A 21663-nucleotide genomic window follows, 5' to 3' on the forward strand; every position below is an offset into this window, starting at 1 on the left:
TCTTTCCGGTTTATCTGAGTTGGCAGTTGTTTTCGGTTCCCACGTTTTTTTTCTGACAGCCCAAACACAAGATAATGAAGTAAAGTTGTAATTATAGGCCATTTTCTTGGTTGTCAGTTTTCCAAATGGGCCTTTCTTCATTGTTTTTATCAAACAAACAGCCAAGCAGTCACAAAAAGCTAGCGTCGCTTGACGCTGGCATCGCGATTAGTTAGTCTTAGGTTTGTTCCTTGGCTAATAGCGACTATCACGAAACCGTCGAAACATGAATGCAGCTAGCGTTCCTCAAAGGAGTAGCACCTTAAATTTGAACAAAATTCTGGCTCTCTGCAAATGACATCTTGCATAAAAATCCGATAGAAAGTCTAAGCCTTGACTAACAATTTGCAACGAGTAAATAGTATTTTATTCCGCGGTTCCCAAACTCTAGTTTTTCCATTTCTTCATCGCGTGGCAGCTACCATCATCAAATCCGTACTTTTTGTTAGGAACAATCCAATAGGGCTGAGCATGGTTCGGTTCAAACCGAAAAAACCGACCGAACCGATCCGAACCGACCCGAAAAAAGCAGTTTTAAGAGTAAGGCGGTTTGGGTCGGGTTGACAACTTTTCAAACCGACCCGACCCGAACCGACCGAATATATTCCCAAAACTTTCAAACCCGTTCGCGTTTACCCGACCCGTCCCAAACCCTCAACCCTAACTTCATTTCCTCTCATTCCCAAATCCCATCCGCCGCTACTCATTCCCAATTTCCCATTTCGCTCGGCCTCAATCCCTCTCTCTCGCTCTCTCTCTTCTTCCAAGACCCCGACCCTTACTCTCAAGGTACATAGTATTAATTTTTCTTCAATTTCCTCTGTTGTTGTCTTTGAATTGAACATGAAGTAGGTGGAATGGACGCTTCTTGTTGGAGTATGTTAGTGCCCTTTGAGTTGGATTTTCCCCATTTAATCACTCAATTCAGCACTTCTATGTATGTTGTCCCTTGGGTTAGTTGTTGATTCAAGTGTGCACGATGCTTAAGTATCTTAGTCGTGGCTCAAATGATTTGCATTTGGGCGCATATGAAAACAAATATATACAAATTATCTCTTGGGACAAGCAATATTTGTGCATTTGATTGTTATACTTGATGAAAGTTAGAACCGAACAAACCGAACCGAACCGCACCGAACCGATTTGCAACGGTTCGATTCGGTTTTGAATTATAAGTGGTTCGGTTCGATTGTTCAAATTTTGGTAAAGACCGACCCGAACCGAACCGTGCTCACTCCTACAATCCAATACGTTCTCAGAACTACTCTTTTCAACTTCAAATCTTTTAAAAAGTACCGGATCCGCTTAGCCCATCTCTTTACTTTCACCTCCGGTAACCACACCGCAACCCAGTTCAAACCGCTAAACAAGGGGAGCGCAGGCGTTCCCTCCGGGATCAAGAAAACGATAAATACCAAGAAGCGCAGGCATTCTCCCCTCTTCCTTCTCGCAGCAAGAAAGAAAAAGGGGAGGGGGGGAAATAATCTCATTTTTAGGGCTTTCGTTTTCCCCCGAAAGATGTCGTCGGTTCGTCGTCCGTCGAACTCATCGTCGGTGGCCACGCGAGTCGTCGTCCCCTTGCAAAGCGGCGGGCGCGGCGGATAATGGAAGTAATGCGGCGGTTCCAGCGGCCTCGAAGGCCGCGGCAGCGGTTCTGGCGGTGGAGCACCGCAGGCCAAGAAGAGGATCGCGCTGGCGAATTTGACCAATCAGGGAATCGCGGGAAGGGAGTTTGCTGGGGTGCCAGCTGCAAAGGGTTCCAATGTGAGTGAATTTTCTTCTTCTTTTGCAATTGTTGTTCGTTTTGTTTGATACGGGCCTTTAAATTTTAGGGTTTTGTCAGATTAAACCCTAATTTGTTTCTCTTAATTTTTTGCTTCAGGCCCTCTTCATTATTCTAATTTACACCCTCCCTCGAGTCTATTTGGTTGCTTTAAATAACAACCCCCAGTTGTATTTGGTCCATAATTGTATATACTTAGATTTGGAGTTGTAAACGGAAATTATGAGGATTTGGTTAAGAAAGAATTTAGGGTCCGATAGGACAAAACCCTATGTGCAGGATATGGTCACAAAGGTTGAAACTTGATGGTAGGTTCCTTGTGTCGTGACCATCTGTTGGTGGAAAATATGAAGATTTGGGAGCCTAATATAAAATCCAGAAGGAATTTAATGTCTATTAGACTATCTCCAGCAGGTGGAGATTGAGGGGTTTTTTTGCTCCAGCAGGTAGAGATTGGGGGGGTGAAATGGGAAATGGGAATCGGATGAGTGAAAATTTCACCTCCGGTTTTCTCTCCGTGTGGGTCCCGCAACAGTAGATCAACCCAAGCATCAAGGCATATGTCAAGGCTTGATTGGTTGGCTTTTTTTGTTTTACTCCTAATTTTTAAATGATATTTTGGGAGATAAATACTAGGAATTAATTTATAATTTTTATATCAATAATTTTTATTTTTTCACCTCTATAAATAGAGATTAGTCTTGTGTAATTTGGAGACCAAAAAAAATTTGAGTTTTCAACACCTTATTCTCCTTCTCTTTGCTTTTTGTTAATATAAAAATATTATCAAAAATTAAATTAATAATATATATTATTTATGTAAATATTAAAAAATTATAATTATAAATAAATGAGTTATATTAGTAATAATAATAGTAGTAGTAGTAATATATATGAAATAAGAAAAAGAAATGAATAAATAAGGTGGGGTATATATGTTGGAGTGATGGGGTTATAATGGGTCCCAAATAAAGTAAAAATCTTTTGAAAAAACTCCTGCTGTAGAGATGATAGAAAATGGAGATTGTTGAATTATGTGGAGGGGGAATAAAGTGATGTGGCAGGAGAGAGAAGGTTAAAATTTCGACTCCTGATGGAGATAGTCTTATGACAAAACCGTAAAATCTACAGCAGGATCTGGTAACAAGGTTGGCACTTGATGGAAGGTTTCTTGTGCTGTGACGCTTGTCAATGGTGCTAAGTTAATGTCATTGATTTCTTTGAGTTCTGTGAGAATTGAATGCTTGATGTTGGTTTCTGCACCTTTCGTAATTGAAGGTTAAATTCAGTGACGACAAGTTAATCAAGACTCTAATTTTTAATGTCAATTTTTCTAATTTTGTTCATGATGTGATGTAAGCTTGTAGGGAGGGCTTCATTGCCCAAAAATTTCGTAGATTCTATTTCTAAAATCATAGGAAATTTAGTTTTAGTATTTACCTTAGGTCCCTTCTTCCTTATTTATTTTCTAGCTATTAGTGTTTCTCATGTGCATGATTTCAGATTGCTGTAATATATTTTAGTTTTCTGTGTATTTTTCAGTATAGTTCTTCCTTGTTTTGAATAAGGTTGGATCATGAAAAACATTTACATTTTTGTTTTATATAATTTTCTTTTTTACTCTCACCTGGTGCCTTAGAAAATTTGCTTCTATGATAAATTTTTTTATTTTTCTTTTTTCTTTTTTTTTGTTTAATAAATAATGAAAATTCTAACTTATATTGAGTTGTTGTGTTTGTTTCTTTTCTGTAACTCTTGTTTTGTTTTTCTTCAAAAAAAAAGTTTTAATTTTCGTTCCATCCATCCTGTGATCTCGTCTTGATTTTGTCTGCCTAATTACATTTAGAGCCTATATTGCTCCATATCTCTTTGAATGTTGATTGTTGACTTGGTTAAATTTGTATGCATTGTGGTTACTTTGTAACCCATGTGTCTGGGGGTTGTTATTCCTTAAATTTACCTTCTTTCTTGTTATTTGATCAGTCCTTATTTTGTTCGTTTGAAATTTGATGATTGGTTTTGATTCTCTCATTGGCTACAGTATCAAGCTTTAGGGAGTTTACAAAACATCTCCTGCCAGAAAGTGTCTATTGAGTATCCAAAAAAGCTTTGCCTACTGGCCATGTGGTACTAATAATATGGACAGTTTTTCTTTCTGACTCTTACCGTTTTCTGGTCCTAAGTCATGCCAAATTATGTGTCATCAAATAGAACATTTATTGTGAGTCATGTAATATGCTCGCTGGTTCCTTCTAAAAAATCCTTAATAATTGCTCCTCAAGTTAATTCTGAGTGAAATATATTGGCACCTGCAATACATTCACTAGAACATTAAGTTTCCTGCGCAACTTTGAAAGCTTATGCTTGCTTTTCATTATCCCTTTTTTGCTACAAATTCTTTGGTGCTTGTAGTTATTTTTCATTAGCAATGGAAACAGTGTCATTGGTCAGAGAAAAAGAGGGAGAGGGTCGTCTTCGAGGGAGAGCATTAGGGATTAGGATCAAGGGGAGAAATTTAAGGATTGGAGTTCACATAGGGATGTTAAATGGGTGGGTTTGGGTATTAAATGGGCGGGCCATAAATGGGCGGGCATGTTTTGCCCATTTGCCCATTTATGGCCCATTTAACATGTTCTAAATGGGCGGGTTTTTGCCCGCCCATTTAATAAACGGGCCGTCCATTTGCCTATTTAACTGTAGTAGCTATATATAGATAGCACTTTTTGGGGTGTTTTTTGTAAACTTTTTGGGGGCTTTTTACAAACTTTTTGGGGATTTTTTGCAAACATTTTGGGGCTTTTTGTAAACTTTTCTTTCTTCTGTAGTACTCATGTCCAGAAACTCAAAAATAACCAACTTTTTAAAGAATGTCAACTAGGTTTTATATATAATAAAATAAAATATATTTTATAAGAAAATGAAACAAACTTTAGGACTTTGAATCCAAGAGAAGGAGGTATACCTGACTGTGAGCTGGAGAAGTTGAGTAGCATTTATATATCTGCCAATTGTATATGGAAATTAGAAAACTACACTCACACAAGTTGAGTAGCAACTTCACCAACAAAACAGTAATAAAATCACTTCTATATACAATTGGCAGAAGGCCTGTGAGGAAAATATACCAAAAAAGAATACATGAGGACTGCAGAAGGCCTGTGAGGAATCAAATATACAAGATATTCAAGATAATATCTTTAAAGGATCTGCAGATGTCTTTAGATATACACGAGGTCGAGCATCAATTTGCTCGCTTAGATGTCTTTAGAAAACCAAAGACTAAAGTCTCTTTAGATGTTCATCCAGTAAGATACTTCATTTAATTCCTTTAACTTGCAACCAGTTTCTTAATTGACCTGCTAAATGGAAAATTAAATCAGTGTAAAATTAAAAAGGAAAACAAGTCCATTATAGTGTAACAGTCATGTGGGCTGGAAGGTGAATAAATGATTATTCCCAAATATTGTGAGTTGTTTGATGCCATAGATACCATAGCAGGGCTCGAGAGGAAGAAACGGTAGAATGGTGGCCAGTAAATTAGAAACTAATGCAGAGAAAGTACACACGGAGAACATTTCAGACCTTGGACCTCGCTTCTTTGACTCCCGATTATCTTTATTTCTTTTTGCCTTCGCCTGCACAAAAATGTAAGATTTAGAAAGTACACATAGAGATCATCTCTTTATTTCTTCAAAATGTTTATCCCCCATCTTATGTGTAGAGAAACAAGAGATTATTGCAAATAAGCTTGCTTATAAGAGATCATAGGAAAGAGAGGATCATTCAGAGGGTATATATGAAGTCATTACTATGCCAAATTTACTGCACACATACACATACTGAAGTTGCACAAACAATGTCTTTTATGCACACATACACATACTGAAGTTGCACAAACAATGTCTTTTACATGGAAGAATTGTGAAAATTAAGGTCTGCATCTATTTCATTCATCAGGATGGATAGCTGCAACCAAATAATGAAGAACTGAACATGGAAGTTAAATAAACACTCTAGACAATGAAGACCTCACAATCGTTATCAGGTGCAGGATATCACAGTTGACAGCCAGATACAAATACACTTTTCCCTGCATATAATTCTTGATATAGAACAAAAAGAGCGCGAAAAAGACCACAAATTGCATACGATGGAAAACGTTCGAAAACTAATCTGCTTTTCATAAAGAAAGTTGAGGAAACAAGATTAAAAGTCGCCATCAATGATTTGATGATGCATTGACAAGCCTTAAAGAAAAAAAATTCAAATGTCAAATGGAGGCTTCCAAGTTCCAGCCACTTCAAAAAACACTCAAATCTTCACCTTAAAGACCAACTAACTTCAGTAATGTTTTGTGTGCAACCAGCCTAGTAGTAACAAAATACAAGGAAGTTAAGAGCTCGGGCCATTGTCATCCCAAATGCATGAAATTGAATGTAGTCATGTTTATCACCAATAACGGGTGTATCAGAAATCATAACTTCTACTAGGAATGTGTCTAGATTCTCATGCTCTTATTCAACAAAACATAATTCAAAATTAGCATTATTACCAGCAATAGTTCAAGTAATCTTTCTTTAGAGGAAGATAAACATGAAAATCTAGCTCCCAAATTTTCAACTAAAACAAATCTAAATTCATAACAAAATCCAAAATTAGCATTTGTCCTACAACCAAAACTGTAAATTTTCACTAATCAATCGATCACACCCTCATTTTATCAGCTTAAAACAAAATTCCAACCTAAATGGATTACACCGCTAATCAACTTTTGATGTTTGTCTTCTTTTACGTTTAGAAGTACTCTCATCACCACTACCATCATCATGGATGCTAAATTGATCATTTAAAGACATGATAGCTGAAAAAACTAATATAATAACACATCAATTTTGGGTAGCAAACACATAATAAAGGAGCTAAATTAATAGATTCTGTACTATACATACAGAGGACCAACTTGAGTGGAGATCAAGGGAAATTTGGAAATGGCCCTCAAAATTTCCATAGATTGTAAGAAGAGAGAGTACCTTTTGAGTTGGGTATTAAGAAAACCCATTTCCCAATTTGAAATCTTCTGAAAAAAATAAAATAAATGAGAATTAATGGTTAAAAAGATGTTACCTTTTGAGCTGCATTCAGAGAATCAGTGAGCTGCGCGAGAGAAGCCGCGGAAGAATCCAGCCCTCTAATCAAAAGCACAAAATCTTCTCTAAATCGCTTCCCACCCTCCGACTCAGCCCCATCCAACTGGAAATCCAAGCAAAACCCGGAATCAAAATTGGGTTTTTTCCTTCTTTTTCCAAAGATGAGAAGAAATTTTGAAGTTTGGAATTTTGCATACTGAAGAAGAGCAGCGCCTGGGCCTGCGGTGCTGCTGTTGCTCGAGGATCGTGCCGACGCGATCGCGGAGGAAGAAGGGGCGGAGGCGGCGTCAGAGGCTCTAGGGTTCGAGAGGCAATTGAGGCGGCGGAGGAGGAGGCGGAGGAGGAATTGTGGTCGGGATTGAGACGGAGGATGCGGATTTTAGGGTCGGGATTGGGGTTTTAGGGTTTTGATTTGGGGAATAAGAGCGGGCGGGCGGGCGAGTATAGACCGTCCATTTAGCGCCCGTTTAATATGATGTAAAATGGAGCCGCCCGATTAGGCTCATTTAATTAAATGGGTGGGTGTTGGGTGGGTCAAGTGATGGGCGGGCTAGGTGGGTAAATGGGTATGGGCCAAAATTGACTTCCCTAAGTTCACAGGGGTGCCGGATTCATAATTAAATCAACACGAGTGATGCATTCTATGTTACACATCAGAGACGGGTAATGTAGCACACACTATTTTGAGATAGGACTAAGCTGTACGTCTGTGCTATTTCAAGGCACTATGCTGCTACTTATTGTGAAATAATGCATAATGTAACATGTTTTTTTTTCAATAATTTTCATTAGTTACAGATTATCTTGGAAAGGAAAGGCTAAATTGTTTGTTTACTCTCATTCCTCATTCGGATTTTGGGAGCACAACTACTACTGGACAACTGACTACTATCGAGTAATTGAAAGGAAATTTGTTCATTAAGCAGCCAATACTGTTTATTTGCATGATATTTTTTGCCATGTGAATTATCATCATTCTGTGGAGCTAAGTTATTCTAAGTCACGTGTTGTTCAACTATTACACTTGTGAGTTATACAATGCATTTGGCAGTTTATTGTAGATTACGTTTTAGTATCTAGTCAAAGTAATTCTACTTAATATACTGGCACCTACATGGGTTTCAAGAGCTAGAAATAACTCTGCTCCTGATCACAAAAGTTTCCTCAGATTAGGTTGCAATTAGGGGTGGAAAACGATCGAATTGAATCAAATAACACGATAATCGAATTCGATTTCAGCCTGTTTTGACATATCTTATTCTAATTTGGTTCGAATACTAAGTTTTTAAATTTGATTCGACATAATATCTGCATATTCATTAACTACGGACGAATACTTTAGTAGCTCTGTATCATTATGTACACAACTAGGTGGAACATGCTTTGACATTTTTTAACACATAAACATGTTATTTCTTACTTAGTTTAATTAATTATCCAGTGTAGAAAATTAACTGACAAAAACTTCAAAATAAACCTTATTCATAATTTTAATCTAATTACCCCATATCCAATTTTGAGTATCTCAGTCAACTTAATTTAAGTTAAAAGTAGTAGATCTTAGTTATAAGCTTGAATAATTAAAATCTATTTATAATAGATATCTCTTTACTTTGAGATGTGTGGGAATGATATTTGTTAATTATTTGGTTCCACCCCTATTCTTTACTTATATATTTATATGAGGATATGATTTGAAAGATAAATTTTGGGTGAATAATATTTGTAACAAGTTGAATTCATAACATGTAAAATGTTATCGAATAATTAATATAAACCGAATTGAATATATCTTTAGTAAATTCAAGTCGTTTGTGAATCGAATACTAAAGGATAGGACAAATTTTCAAAATCAACCATTTTCGAAATTTAAATAGCAAAATCAACCTCTTCGAAATTTATTCAGCAAAACCGACTCTTTTCTTCTGAAAAGGGTCGGTTTTGCTGCGGAAGAATTTTTACGACATACACGGGACTGCTAGTCCCATGTATTTCGTGGCAGTTTCGAATAACACGGGACTAGCAGTCCCGTGTTTTTTGCAAAGACTAACATCTCTACAAAAATGAAGTGCACGGGACTGCTAGTCCCGTGCATTTTGCAGAGACTCTATCTCTGCAAAAAAACAAGAGCACGGGACTGCTAGTCCCGTGCACTTCCTGGGCGCAATGAAATGCATGGGACTCAAGTGCACGGGACTAGCAGTCCCGTGCATTTCCTGCACATTCACAACTATGCATGCATTTCTGCTACGGGATAATTCCCTATACAAACTCATATTTCAAATGCAACAATCATAAATTACACCATTGCATAAACACATATATCAATTCTCTGTACAAACTCATATGTCAATTTCCTGTATAAACACATATCAAATCTAAAAATCATAAAATACACCACAAACTTACGAATCCAAATCCAACAAATCACGCCACAAACCCACTTACAAATCTAATAAGTCACACCACAATCTCAGCTACAAATCCAAAAACCATCTATTGTCCCGAAATACGTTTGTAATGTACATATCAAAATAGGATTGTAATTTATATAACAATACCGATTAGCTTACATACATCCAAGAACTCTCCTCCTCCTCTTTTGTCTTCGACCTCCTCTATCCCGACCTTCGATGAGTTCATGATCCGGTTGCGTTTGTGGTTGTGACGATCCAGCTCCATCGTCAGCACGTTGGGAAGGCCCAGCTTCATTGTCGTTTCTGCGTCGTCCTCGTCTATGTCGTTGTTGACGTGTGTATACTAATTGCGCTACTGAAGGTCTTCATGAGTTCGATGTAAGGCTTGGTGAAGCCTCTGCATTATCGACTGATATATTGATGCATGTTTCTGTGCTTCGGGATATGTACCTACGAGAGATAATTCAAAAAAATCTGAAATGCAAAAATTACTTTAAAATTCAAATTACAATATGTAAATTTTATATTTAATTTTATATTACCTGCTCGAGCCAATTCCAAGCCACTATTTGTAATGGTTTGAACATCATCTATTGCTGATACCTGTAAATTTTTAAAAAAACATAATTTAGCAATATTGAAAAATTCTAATAAAAATGAACTTAAAATAAATTTGAAAATACTTACTAATTCTTTCTCATCTATACCCCGAGGCACATATCCTCTTTGCAACTCAACCGGGGATGTGGTCGCATGGAGTATCCATCTTCTAGTTATCCTCCAATACCAAGTGTAGTAATCTGATTCCTGGGGAGTTGGCTCGATTTGCTCAACAATACAAAAATGTCTATCATTCCATCTGTGTATATAATTTTGATGCTCAGCTGCCCAGTCCTTTTGTTGGCCTCCTTTCTTCGCCTTCCTCTCTATTTTTTCAACAAATTGCGGAGCATGTTGTGCAAGACCAAATTGTCGAAGCACGCGGTCCGGTACATGTATTTCTACTATCTCGAAACATATTAGAGGAACTCTGGCTCTCCATATAACTGGGTATTCTGTGCATATCGGGGGTAGATGATCGAGAAATGGGGTGTAGGGCTCTCATTCCATCTGCAGAGTATTACATATAATTGTTGCATATCATTAAAACGATAGTTGATATATAGAAGAAAAAACTCGTTTTTATAGAAATGAAACCTGAAAAATTTTCATGCGGTCAAGCTCATTTCGGTAGAAATCTAACTGTCTCGTCGGGGTCTCGTCAAAACATTTTTGGACATTCCATCTGTGTTAGTTTTAAAATTCAGTACCAAATGAATAACTACAATTATATTTACTACGTTAAAAAATATAATACTTGTATCCTAGTGGAATTTGTCCGTCTAATTGTAAATTCACGCATAGTCTCGGCTTCAAATGCAGCCTCTCCCATGCCCATACTTGCAGTAAGCTGAGACATCCTTTGAGGTCACTATTTTTCATGAATGCAACCTTAGACATCTCTCTATATAGGTACGCAGCTGAGACATCCTTTGAGGTCACTATTTTTCATGAATGCAACCTTAGACATCTCTCTATATAGGTACGTCAAAACTGTACTACCCCACGATAACGCACCACACGTGTACCTTAGACATCTCTCTATTATGCGCTCATCCTCTAAATGCCAACGGCTATGGCTGAGGCTATGATCAACCATAACAATATCCGGGCCTCTCTGTAAAGCAAATGAATATATAAGAATACAATATTATAAGAATGCAATATTGAAATTATAAGAAACTTAGTTACCTCTGTAAAGGATATAACATGTGAACGGTGTCGAGGCTGGTCATATAGGACCTCATCACTAATCGGTCCAGGCTCCATGGTGTATATACCTGCACATACAATTATAACATATCAATAACCGATCCACGACTAATTATATTGTCTACATTAAAATAAATCACAATTTGAATATGTCAATTATTACCAATTAATTGCTATCTATTGAGTCTAGCTGGACAACGAGGTCGAGTATGTCCCGGTTGTTTGCAAAGACTACATTTTTTATGCTTGACAATTCCTTCTCGTCCTTGATCCATGGTTCCCCTAATTCGTACAGATCGTGGTCGACCTGCTTGTCTCTTGTATTGAGGTGGAATTAGTCGTGGTCCAGTATATTCGGGCCAATACCGACTATCATCGGGTGGATGAAAACTCTCATTGTATGTCTTTCGGTAATGAATTGTTGAATACCATGGTGAACAATACCCGATTATATGGAATTCTCGCACCACCCGGCTGATTGGAGAAGCCGCAAGAACATGTGCACAAGGTATTTTTTAAAGTTGTGGTATGTTACATGTGCAAGTGCAATCAACATCAAACAGTTTAACGGTGTAAATACCATCATAATCCTGTACCTGCCATTCATTGTCATTGAATACAGTAATTTGACATAATCTTATCGCCTCAATTCTTCTATGCAAAATAGACTCATTCTTTGGTGTGTAACGCGTTGTCCAGTCTACACCGTCCTCACGCTTATTGTTGAAGTATGAGTTTAGCCTATAAAACGTTCTTGCAACCAATGATTGTATTGGCATAGCTCGTGCTTCTTTAAGAACGCCGTTAAAGCTCTCGGAGCAATTAGTTGTCATCATGCAAAACCGCACACCCTCATCCTTACATAATGCCCATCGATGCTCGAATTGAGGCTTTAAGTTATGTTCAATCCAATTATGTGCATCTAATGACAAAGACTTGATCTTCTCTCTGCAATATTCATACACTAATGTATCGGTTGCATACCCAGCTTGCCACAAAAGATTTTACAAATTAATCTCACCGTGTTTTTTCTTGAAATTATCTCTTATATGACCCAGCTTGCCACAAAAGATTTTACAAATTAATCTCACCGTGTTTTTTCTTGAAATTATCTCTTATATGCCTCAAACAATATCGATGGTGATGTGTGTTTTTTCTTGAAATTATCTCTTATATGCCTCAAACAATATCGATGGTGATGTGGTGCACCAAAACCTTCATGTAATGCCCTTATAATTCCTTTCATCCTATCTGAGATAAAAGTAATTAATCTGGACGCACAGACACTAGGAATCCACTTGTATACAAGTTCAAAGAACCACTTCCAACTAGAAGTATCATCTACCTCCACAACTGCAAATGCTAGAGGAAATAAACCGCCATTTGCATCTACACCGGTCACCACAAGAAGCACGCCTTTGTACTTGCCATATAGATGTGTACCGTCAATGCTTAATAACAGACGACAAAAAGTGAAAGCCCTTAATAGCCCGACCAAATGCCCAAAATACTCGAGTGAACCTCTCCATCCCCGGTGCAATCTCTTCAGACAATATTTCATATTCAGTTCCCGGATTATTTCGCTTGATAGCTTCAAGATACTGTGGAAGTAATTCATAAGATTTTTCCCAATCTCCAAATATTTTCGACAACGCTTTCCTCCTTGCATCATATGCCTTATATTTAGATATCTTAATGCCCCGCATATCATACACCCTTTGAAATATCTGACTTGCATTTAGATCAAGTTCAGCTCTAACTTCAGGCATAATTAGCTTACATATATAAGAGGAAGATGCAGAATAATGATCGACGTCCACCGACGGATTGCAACATGTATGAAGCCCGCAATATCTAGATATTACAAATTGTCCATTTGTTGATTTCCTCACAGCGACATTTAGCAACCAAGGACATTTCATGTTTCTCTCATCTTGCTCATTTGCATGCTTTACTTCATTCTTCTCGTTGAAATAACATTTTACATAGTAGTTGGTTGCATTAGTTTTTACAGGCTTGAATTTGACCCGATTTTTATAGACCATTCTTACACCGCAAAGATCAATGCTTCCTTGCTCTCGAATAGGTCCTCTTTTTTAAAAGTGAAGTCTTCAGGCCGTTGAAAGTTTGGACCAACATCAACAAATTCAGCTTGCGAAGTATTTATCCAATCTTCATTATGAAACTCGTCGAGCAACGGATCTTCAGCTTTCACATAATCATTGTTAACATTAAATTGATCCATCCAACGAGAATCATCATCGATTCCAACTGTCACATGCATGCTATCAATTTACACGTCTTCTTCTTCAGTATCTTCTGAGTCATCATTTACTTTTTCTTCTACAATTGATCCGGCCGGTAGAGCACCCGTAACATAGCCCGATGCGTCGTTAAATATAGTACTTGACGTCCCACCAAGAGAATGCCCACTTAAATGTTGTAGTTGACACCATGGCTCTTGACTTGGAGATGTCATAAAACCACTCGACTCATTGTCTAAGTCCATCATCCGAGAAAACTCTCCTTGTGGTCGTGAAACTTGGGCAAATTCTTGAATCGGATACTTCTCAATGAACAACTCAACTGACACTTGCTTCTACACTAATTGTTTCATGTCATTCAATTCCTCATCGTCGGTAATCACCACAGTAATAGTTCTACTCTCATTTATCGGACAATTGAAGAACACTTTAATTGCATACCATGCTTTATTAATTTTCGTAACTCTGTGTATTTCATTCATCATTCCATCAAAATTTAATGACTTGGATAGCATAAACATTTTCCTAGAACCTCCCTCATACATCGGCATACTATTCAATCCGACGCCGAGGCTCCCATTGAAGAAGCAAATAATGGGTATAGAGTTTGTCATCGAAGCTGAAAATCAACAGTCCATCATATGTAAATAATCTATTATAACTAGAAATATTAATCTTAATTTAAAGTCAAATTTAAAACCCTAATCTCAACTACAAAGCAAATAATGGCTAAATTCCCTAATCCCAAATCACATTATTCATGTCTAAACCCTAATTATGGTTAAACCCTAATCTCAAATCGCATTATTCATGTCTAAACCCTAATCATGTCTAAACCCTAATCATATTATTCATGTCTAAACCCTAATTTCCTAATCTCAACTAAATACATTCCCAAATTTCAACCTTAATCCCAAATCTCAATTAAATCCATTCCCAAATCTCAACCCAAATCCATTCCCAAATCCGAAATTTCATGGCTAATCAAAATTAAAAAAAACCACATTTACCTTGGTCGCCGGCGGCGGCGGTCGGAGTGAACTTGGTCGGCGGCGGTGGTGGTCGGAGGGCGCTTGGTCGGCGGCGGCGGTGGTCGGAGGGCGCTTGGTCGGCGGCGGCAGTGGTCGGCGTCGATGGGTTTGAGGAGCGGGTGAAAGAGGTGGGGTGAAAGGGTTTGGGTGAAAAAAAGTTCGGTCAAGAGGAAGAAACTCACGGGTTGGTTTTTACCCCCCGATCGCACGGGACTGCTAGTCCCGTGTTATTCGAAACTGCCACGAAATACACGGGACTAGCAGTCCCGTGTATGTCGTAAAAATTTTTTCGCAGCAAAACCGACCCTTTTCAGAAGAAAAGGGTCGGTTTTGCTGAATAAATTTCGAAGAGGTCGATTTTGCTATTTAAATTTCGAAAATGGTTGATTTTGAAAATTTATCCTAAAGGATATTCATCTACCTGATAAATGAACTACCAAATCAAAGAACGAATATCTGGACGAATAATAACCAAATTGTTTATTAGTTATTTGGTTCACTTCCACCCCTAGTTGCAACATCCCACTTTGTTAAATGAGAACAGTGGATACAGATTTTTTTTTTTGAATTTTATGATCTACATGGTATTCAGTATTTCACCTACTCACCATGTTATATAAGAATCGCTGTCCTTTTCGACCTTGTATATTTAGGCCTATCTTCCTTGTTTTTCCATTTTCAATCATCTTATTTGTTACTACTATTGGCACTGAATTCTTGTGTCTGCCTTTGCCTTCATTATCTTTTTTTTTTAATTTATCAAGACCTCTCCGTCAGTATTCTAGGTTCCTTCACTTTCCTTTTTTTCTTTTTTGTAATTTATCATTTTATTTATTTATGGTGATCTCTTCTACAAATGGTCTTACAAGTGCAATGACATCTGCACAAACTAGGATTGCATTCTAGGTACTACTCAGTCACATATATTGCCCATAAGAGCATTGCTAGTTGTCTGATCAACTTGTTTTTTCTCCTTTATTTTGCTATCAAACGTTGAACCTTATTTTTGCGGCCCTGCACACATGCACATACATCCCAAACGGACAAAGTTTGAGGAATGGGTATGTTAACAGGAGTATTTACTGAAACTTTTTGAAAGCGTTCCTTCATCTATCTAAATTCAATCTTGATCCCAGATAAGTGTTACACCGCAAGATTTAGTCTCACATTGGTGGGTGAGTGAGAACTTGAAAAGTTTATAAGTGACATTGTGGGAATTCAAGTATAGCATCCGCTAGTCAATTTTAGCAGTGGTTAAAGTTAAACAATGCACGACACTCACTAGTCCCACGGCTTACACCATGCCGATGGGCTCGAAGGCCTGGGCTACGTTACCTGGACTCAGGTATGAGTATCTGGTACGGGTGTGGATCCGATTGTCCGATACAAAAATTCTAAAAATTTTGGATACGGGGACACCGTCTTAAATTTCGACACGGGTACGGGGATACACTTTTAATAATAGTTTAATTTATTTAATGAAGTACAACTAATTAAATTTCATTCATCTATCTCGTATACACTTTTAATTGCTTCAAATATTTATTGTAAAACCAAGAATTTCCAAAATTATACATTTGTAACAAAGAGTTAAAATGCAATTTAACTCTGCGTTTTTTTTCAAAAAAACGCAAAAAAGAGTTAAAACGGGTTTATTCGCAAAATAACCATAGTTGAGATCTAAATACACGTGGACATTCAATCCACGGTCCATTTTTAATAAGATTCCCCGTTATCTTCTCATCTCATTTCTCTCACTTCACCCGACTCTATCTGGAGCCGCCCCCCAAAAATAATCAAAACCCTAAGTTGTCGACGAGCCACCGCCTCCATCGACGATGAGGAGCCATCTCCCCCACCTCCTTCGTCGACGACGAGCAGCCGCAGCCCCGCCGCCTTCTTCATCGAATTTGGTATGTAATTTCATCGTCGTATCCGAGTGCCAACTATCGTATCCGACCCGTATTTCGTACTCGGATCGGTGTCGGGTCGTATCGACGTCGATACAGTGGTCAAACCGTCGTGTCCGAGTAACGTCGGGCGTTACAAATGGTATCGGAGTAGTCGTCACATCAAAGTGTGGAACTAAATACTATTTAGGACAAAGTGCTACACAGCTTGAATGCAGTGGAAGCCACCTCTAGAATCCGTAGAAGCTGTCTCTAGAATCCACGTTGTCTGGTGGTGTTATGGCGTAATGAGGATGTCACATGATTAAGATGGGTGATTGTTACACCCCAAGATAGATGAGTAGGTGAGAATTTGAAAGTTTGTAAGTGAAGTTGTTGGAAATCAAGTACAGCATTGGCTAGTCAATTTTGACAATGATTTGAGTTAAACAAAGTGCTATACTCAATGGATCCCGTAGCTTACATTGTGCTAACAGGCTCGTAGTTCCAGGGTGTGATAGCAAGAATATAAATATTTTTTGAATGAGGGTCATACCTTTTATGGTAATGTACATTATTCCATATTGTTCATGGCATTACACTTTGCAACTTGTTGCTAATTCATGGACGAAAAAAGATGGTTCGTTGTTGACATTACTTATGAGCATTAATCTAGACATTTTAATAATAATACATGATGATTTTTTAATGTGTATTGTGTTATTGTGCGAGTAAAATGAGTTAATGGCTATGAGTTATATCCACTAATAACTAATGAAATCTATTTTATCTTCTGTCAAGGTTGTTGAAAGCGCAAAGTGTAAGCACCACTAAGGCTATTTGGTGCTTTGGCAACAAAGAGCACACAGTTAAAAAGCGGTCTAGTTTAAATATGTATAAATATTCAAAAAAATTCAAGAAAATTTAAAATTTCTACAAATACATACTTGATGATTTATGGAGATCCAATGATTTTTGATGATGACATGCAGTGCGTTAGGGTTTGTTTTTTAGTACGAACAGCGGAGAGAGACAAAGGAAAAAAAAATGGGTTCAAGTTAGAAAAAGGGGTCTGAGTTTGGGTCAGGTACAAAAAACCCATTTACTGAAGATTTTGGATTGGGTTCGGATCGGGTACAAACCTGATACTTTGTATTTTAAAGTGTTATGTTGTGCAGTAAATTGCTTTTACGAGCTTTGGCCGCTATTCCTAGCTGATAGTGCCGATGTCGCTAAAAATCACTGCTTTTGACCATAGCAGTGCAGGCATAGGCCGCTACTGTTTTGCTCCACTTTTGTTGCTATTTGCAACACTGCCTTCTATTCTCTCATACTACATGAGCCAGTTGCAATAAAACAATAGTCAAGTTAAGCCACGGCCTCTGCCTTTGGATTACTAAGATGAGTTTCTTACTGAACGAGGCACTATCACCAGAATATAGTCTTGAAAATTTCCTTTTCCCTTTAGGTATAAGAACTTTATGATAATGTCCTCGTTAACTACAAATGAATTAATGCAGCATATCTGTTCATTTATCTGAGCATATCATCATCTTCAAAGCTTTCATCTTTGTACATGGTAATTAAAGGTAGATATTCTTGCTTCCATTTGTTTACTTATTCTAATGATTAAAATGTACAAGATTTGTTGATATTTTCTTTTTCAATCGTTATGCTTTTAAGGCTTTAGCAGTTTACTAATCTTCTTTTTAGCATTAGTACTGTAGTCTACAGAAAATCTTGATGACAGTTTTAATTATCTTTACATAAGAAAGTTTTTTACTACTTAAGATGCAGTTCCTTCTCTTATTCGTCAATGCATTTCTGGTAAAAGTTTAACTGACATGAGGTTACTTCTGAAGGCAAATATGGCGTGTTCAGCTTCGACTGTGAAGAAGGTGCCATCTTCTTCCGTTCCTGAGATAGTACCACACCGTAGTTTCGTGAGTACATCTTCTACTGTGAAGCCAACTACTATTATGCTAAGCAAGCCCCCTTTGGTCCCAGTGAAGAATGAACCCAAAAAAGCTGTTAGTTCCAGACTTGTACCTTGCAGTACTGCAACATCTCCAAACGAGTCCAGAGATTCTATTTCTTTTGATGAAAGTAGGTCCATCTGTTATTCTATGAGAAGTCCAGAGTTTGAGTATATAGATAGTGGGGATTCTTTGGCAGTGGCTTCCCTGGAAAGGCGTGCAAGTAACAATCTCCATATATCTGATGATTCAGACGGTTGGTTTTCTCTGTCAGTACAAATCTTCCATCTTTTTTCCCTTACGTCTTATGTATTGTCTCCTTTTTTTCTGAATTAGGAGTAAAACTTGAATGCCTCTCTAATGTTGAAATCGGTTCTTTTTTTGCTGTTTCTGTAAATATAAAGTTTAAGTTTGTACATTCTTCTGCTTTCCTAATAATCCTTTTAGCAGGATATGAATGGAAGAGAGATGTCGCTGTCCCGATGGAGATGAGTGATAGCGTCATTGATGTTGATGAGAACCAGAAAGATCCACAATTGTGTTCAACATTTGCTCATGATATTTACGAGTATTTACACATTGTTGAGGTGACTTTTCCTTCTTATTCCTGCATGTGCATTCAAGCACTTGTCTCTATGCATGATCGCATTTATGCATGTGTGTGCACCAAACCACATGCAGCTTCAGTCCCTACTCATTTTTTTTGTTATTCCGTTTTTCTGCATGATATATTCAATGCTATGTTCTATAACAATGATTCAATGGTACGCTTTATTAGACAAGGAAGCTAAAGCCTCTTTCAATTGTATTTAATGTTTTTAGTTATTATTAAGTTATAGTAATTAGCAGATTGAAGCATTGATACAAAACTGAGAAAATCTTTCAATTTTGAAAACAAAGCCCCTAAGTTTTACATGGAATATGAAGTTGAAAGCTTAGTAGCACCAGTAATTAATTCTGTTGTTTCAGTTGGTTGTTAAATATTATTGAGTTATCTGTCTTGTTTTTCTGGAAAAAATGGCCTTACGGTTTCTAGTGCTTCAACTTTCTAGCCTATACCAATTTATGTGGTTGTTTTTTTACTTTTTTGCTGTGACCTGGGTACTCTGTGCTTGGCTTGATGGCTCTCTAATTTAATTTACCTTGTGTTATTTCATGTATTAATGAGTATGTCCTTCTCTTCTGTAGACTAGAACAAGGCCTTCAACAGATTATATGGAGAGGGTTCAGAAAGACATAAACACTAGCATGCGTTCAATCCTAATAGATTGGCTTGTGGAAGTACATTCCGGCCCTGTTGTCCTTTCATTATACCTTTTCTTTGATAATTAATTATAGAAAATCACAGGTAGCAGAAGAATACCAGCTTGTGTCAGACACATTATACCTGGCTGTCAATTACATTGACCGTTATCTCTCTGGTAATGAGATGAACCGCCAGAGGCTACAACTTCTTGGAGTTGCTTGCATGCTGATAGCATCGTAAGATTTATTTTTTCATTCATGAAATGCAATCTCTTTTCACCTAATGATTCTCTTACATGCTGATGATGATTGGAAATCTTCACAAGGAAATATGAAGAGATATGTGCCCCACAAGTAGAAGAGTTTTGTTACATAACTGACAACACATACTTTAAGGAAGAGGTTTGGTGTTTGTCGTTTTGTCTGACTTAGATCAGTGTTTTCCTTGCATTTCTTGTAATATTTTATTTTGCAGATATTGCAAATGGAAGCTGCTGTTCTGAAGTACTTGAAGTTTGAAATGACAGCCCCAACAACAAAGTGTTTCTTGAGGTAACAGTCTACTAGTATCTATTTGTTCTGTGACCGCATTTCAAGGTTTCTACTCACTATTACACTTTCTTGATCAAATCAGGAGATTTGTCCGAGTTGCTCTAAGGTGTAATGAGGTGATCTTAAGCTTTTTGTTTGTTGCTTCACACTTTTATGTGTATTGTCTCTTTTGAAACATCTATTCATGTTTCTTAATGTAGGTTTACCTGCTCGACCTACAGTTTCTTGCCGATTATATTGCAGAGCTATCACTTCTTGAGTACGACATGCTTCGTTATCCAGTATCAATGGTAGCTGCTGCATCTGTATTCCTGGCAAAATTCATACTTCAACCGAAAAAACATCCTTGGGTAATACGAGTGTACAAATTCATTTTTTTAATTCCTTTTTCCAGTGACATTAGGCGTGATTCTAAAAGAGCTAGCCATCACTTCTATATTCCCTATCTAAAGTTGCAATTTCTTGCTTTTATAACCTTTGTAGAATGCCACTCTGCGTCATTACACAGCATACCAACCCTCCGAGCTGTTTGAATGCGTGAATGCTCTTCATCATCTTTTCTCTAATAGACCAGGCAACAACTTACCTGCAATTAGAGAGAAGTATAGCCAGCACAGGGTACACAAACTTCTGTACTCAATTTCTCCAATTTGTCCTTCAGTGCATGCGTTTGATTATGAAATTCTGATTTATTACTCTTATGTTCTCATTTTCTTCAGTACAAGTTTGTGGCCAAGAAATTTTGCCCTCCGTCAATACCTTCAGGGTTCTTCCAGAATCCCAGTGGTTAGGCCTTTGATCAGAGACATCCAATTCTTTGTTGGTGGTTTCAGTAACAAGCATCTACCATTTTTCCCGCTGCCAGTTTTGATTGATTTCTGTATAGCTCTGATAAGTCTAATGTTCGAGTGATGTATCTGCAAATGCCATAAATTTGGTGTGTGTTTTTTTTTTTGTGGTGCTTGCTTGGTTCGTTTGTAGATTGTATAAAGACATTTTTTACTAATAGCCCACATGTTGATAAATTTGAGTTTATATTCGTCACTCTCATTATATAGTTTAATTTTTCCTGTATACCTTTTTGTAAGCGTGTTATGTTTTGGTGTTTCAGATTGTTGATGTGGAATTTTTACCGAGTATTTGGTCTTAGAATGATCAGACAAGCTGAGAGGGATGATTTTGGTAGGTTGCTGATGCTTTTGCAGATTTTCAAGTCCAGTGCGATCAGTTCGCATTCATGTCTGTCCACATATAAACAAATTAGTTATAATTAGGATTAATTGCGGATAGCTCCACTGTACCGCCCCATTTGCAGTTACTATGATGAATTGATGTACATCTGTACAACACAACTGTGGATAGAACCCTTGAGGCCTGGGTCTGGCTTGGTGTCCTGAGTGGACCCGGCCGGGCCGGGCCAGGCCCGGGCTCGGGAAAAGTCCGAATTCCCAAGCTGATTCCCGAGCTGAACCAGGCTTCTGGCCTGGGCCCGAGTCACCTCGTGGAGG

General features: G+C 37.7%; 2 protein-coding genes across 2 annotated transcripts; one reads left to right on the forward strand and one right to left on the reverse strand.

The window, feature by feature from the left end:
- On the forward strand, positions 1367-21194 carry LOC109845299 (cyclin-A1-1-like). Its single transcript, XM_020414535.1, has 11 exons — positions 1367-1803; positions 18245-18614; positions 18809-18945; positions 19547-19639; positions 19707-19840; positions 19930-20005; positions 20079-20155; positions 20238-20271; positions 20356-20505; positions 20639-20773; positions 20875-21194. Exons 2-11 carry the CDS (start codon positions 18251-18253, stop codon positions 20944-20946), a joined length of 1272 nt encoding a protein of 423 aa, XP_020270124.1. The 5' UTR covers positions 1367-1803; positions 18245-18250; the 3' UTR covers positions 20947-21194.
- On the reverse strand, positions 12307-13243 carry LOC109846216. Its single transcript, XM_020415441.1, has 2 exons — positions 12720-13243; positions 12307-12649 (listed from the first exon to the last, which is right to left on the reverse strand). The coding sequence occupies exons 1-2, from the start codon at positions 13241-13243 to the stop codon at positions 12307-12309; spliced, it is 867 nt and encodes a 288-aa protein (XP_020271030.1).

The sequence above is a fragment of the Asparagus officinalis genome, chromosome 6, assembly GCF_001876935.1.
Source record: "Asparagus officinalis chromosome 6, Aspof.V1, whole genome shotgun sequence".
NCBI classification, from domain to species: domain Eukaryota; kingdom Viridiplantae; phylum Streptophyta; class Magnoliopsida; order Asparagales; family Asparagaceae; genus Asparagus; species Asparagus officinalis.

Coding starts and splice junctions, on each gene's coding strand:
- LOC109846216 (XM_020415441.1), bottom strand. CDS start 13,243: ATGGTCTATAAAAATCGGGTCAAATTCAAGCCTGTAAAAACTAATGCA. Junction 12,650..12,719: donor ATTGCACCGGGGATGGAGAG/GTTCACTCGAGT, acceptor TCTGTTATTAAG/CATTGACGGTACACATCTAT.
- LOC109845299 (XM_020414535.1), top strand. CDS start 18,251: ATGGCGTGTTCAGCTTCGACTGTGAAGAAGGTGCCATCTTCTTCCGTT. Junction 18,946..19,546: donor AGTATTTACACATTGTTGAG/GTGACTTTTCCT, acceptor TCTCTTCTGTAG/ACTAGAACAAGGCCTTCAAC. Junction 20,506..20,638: donor AACCGAAAAAACATCCTTGG/GTAATACGAGTG, acceptor TAACCTTTGTAG/AATGCCACTCTGCGTCATTA.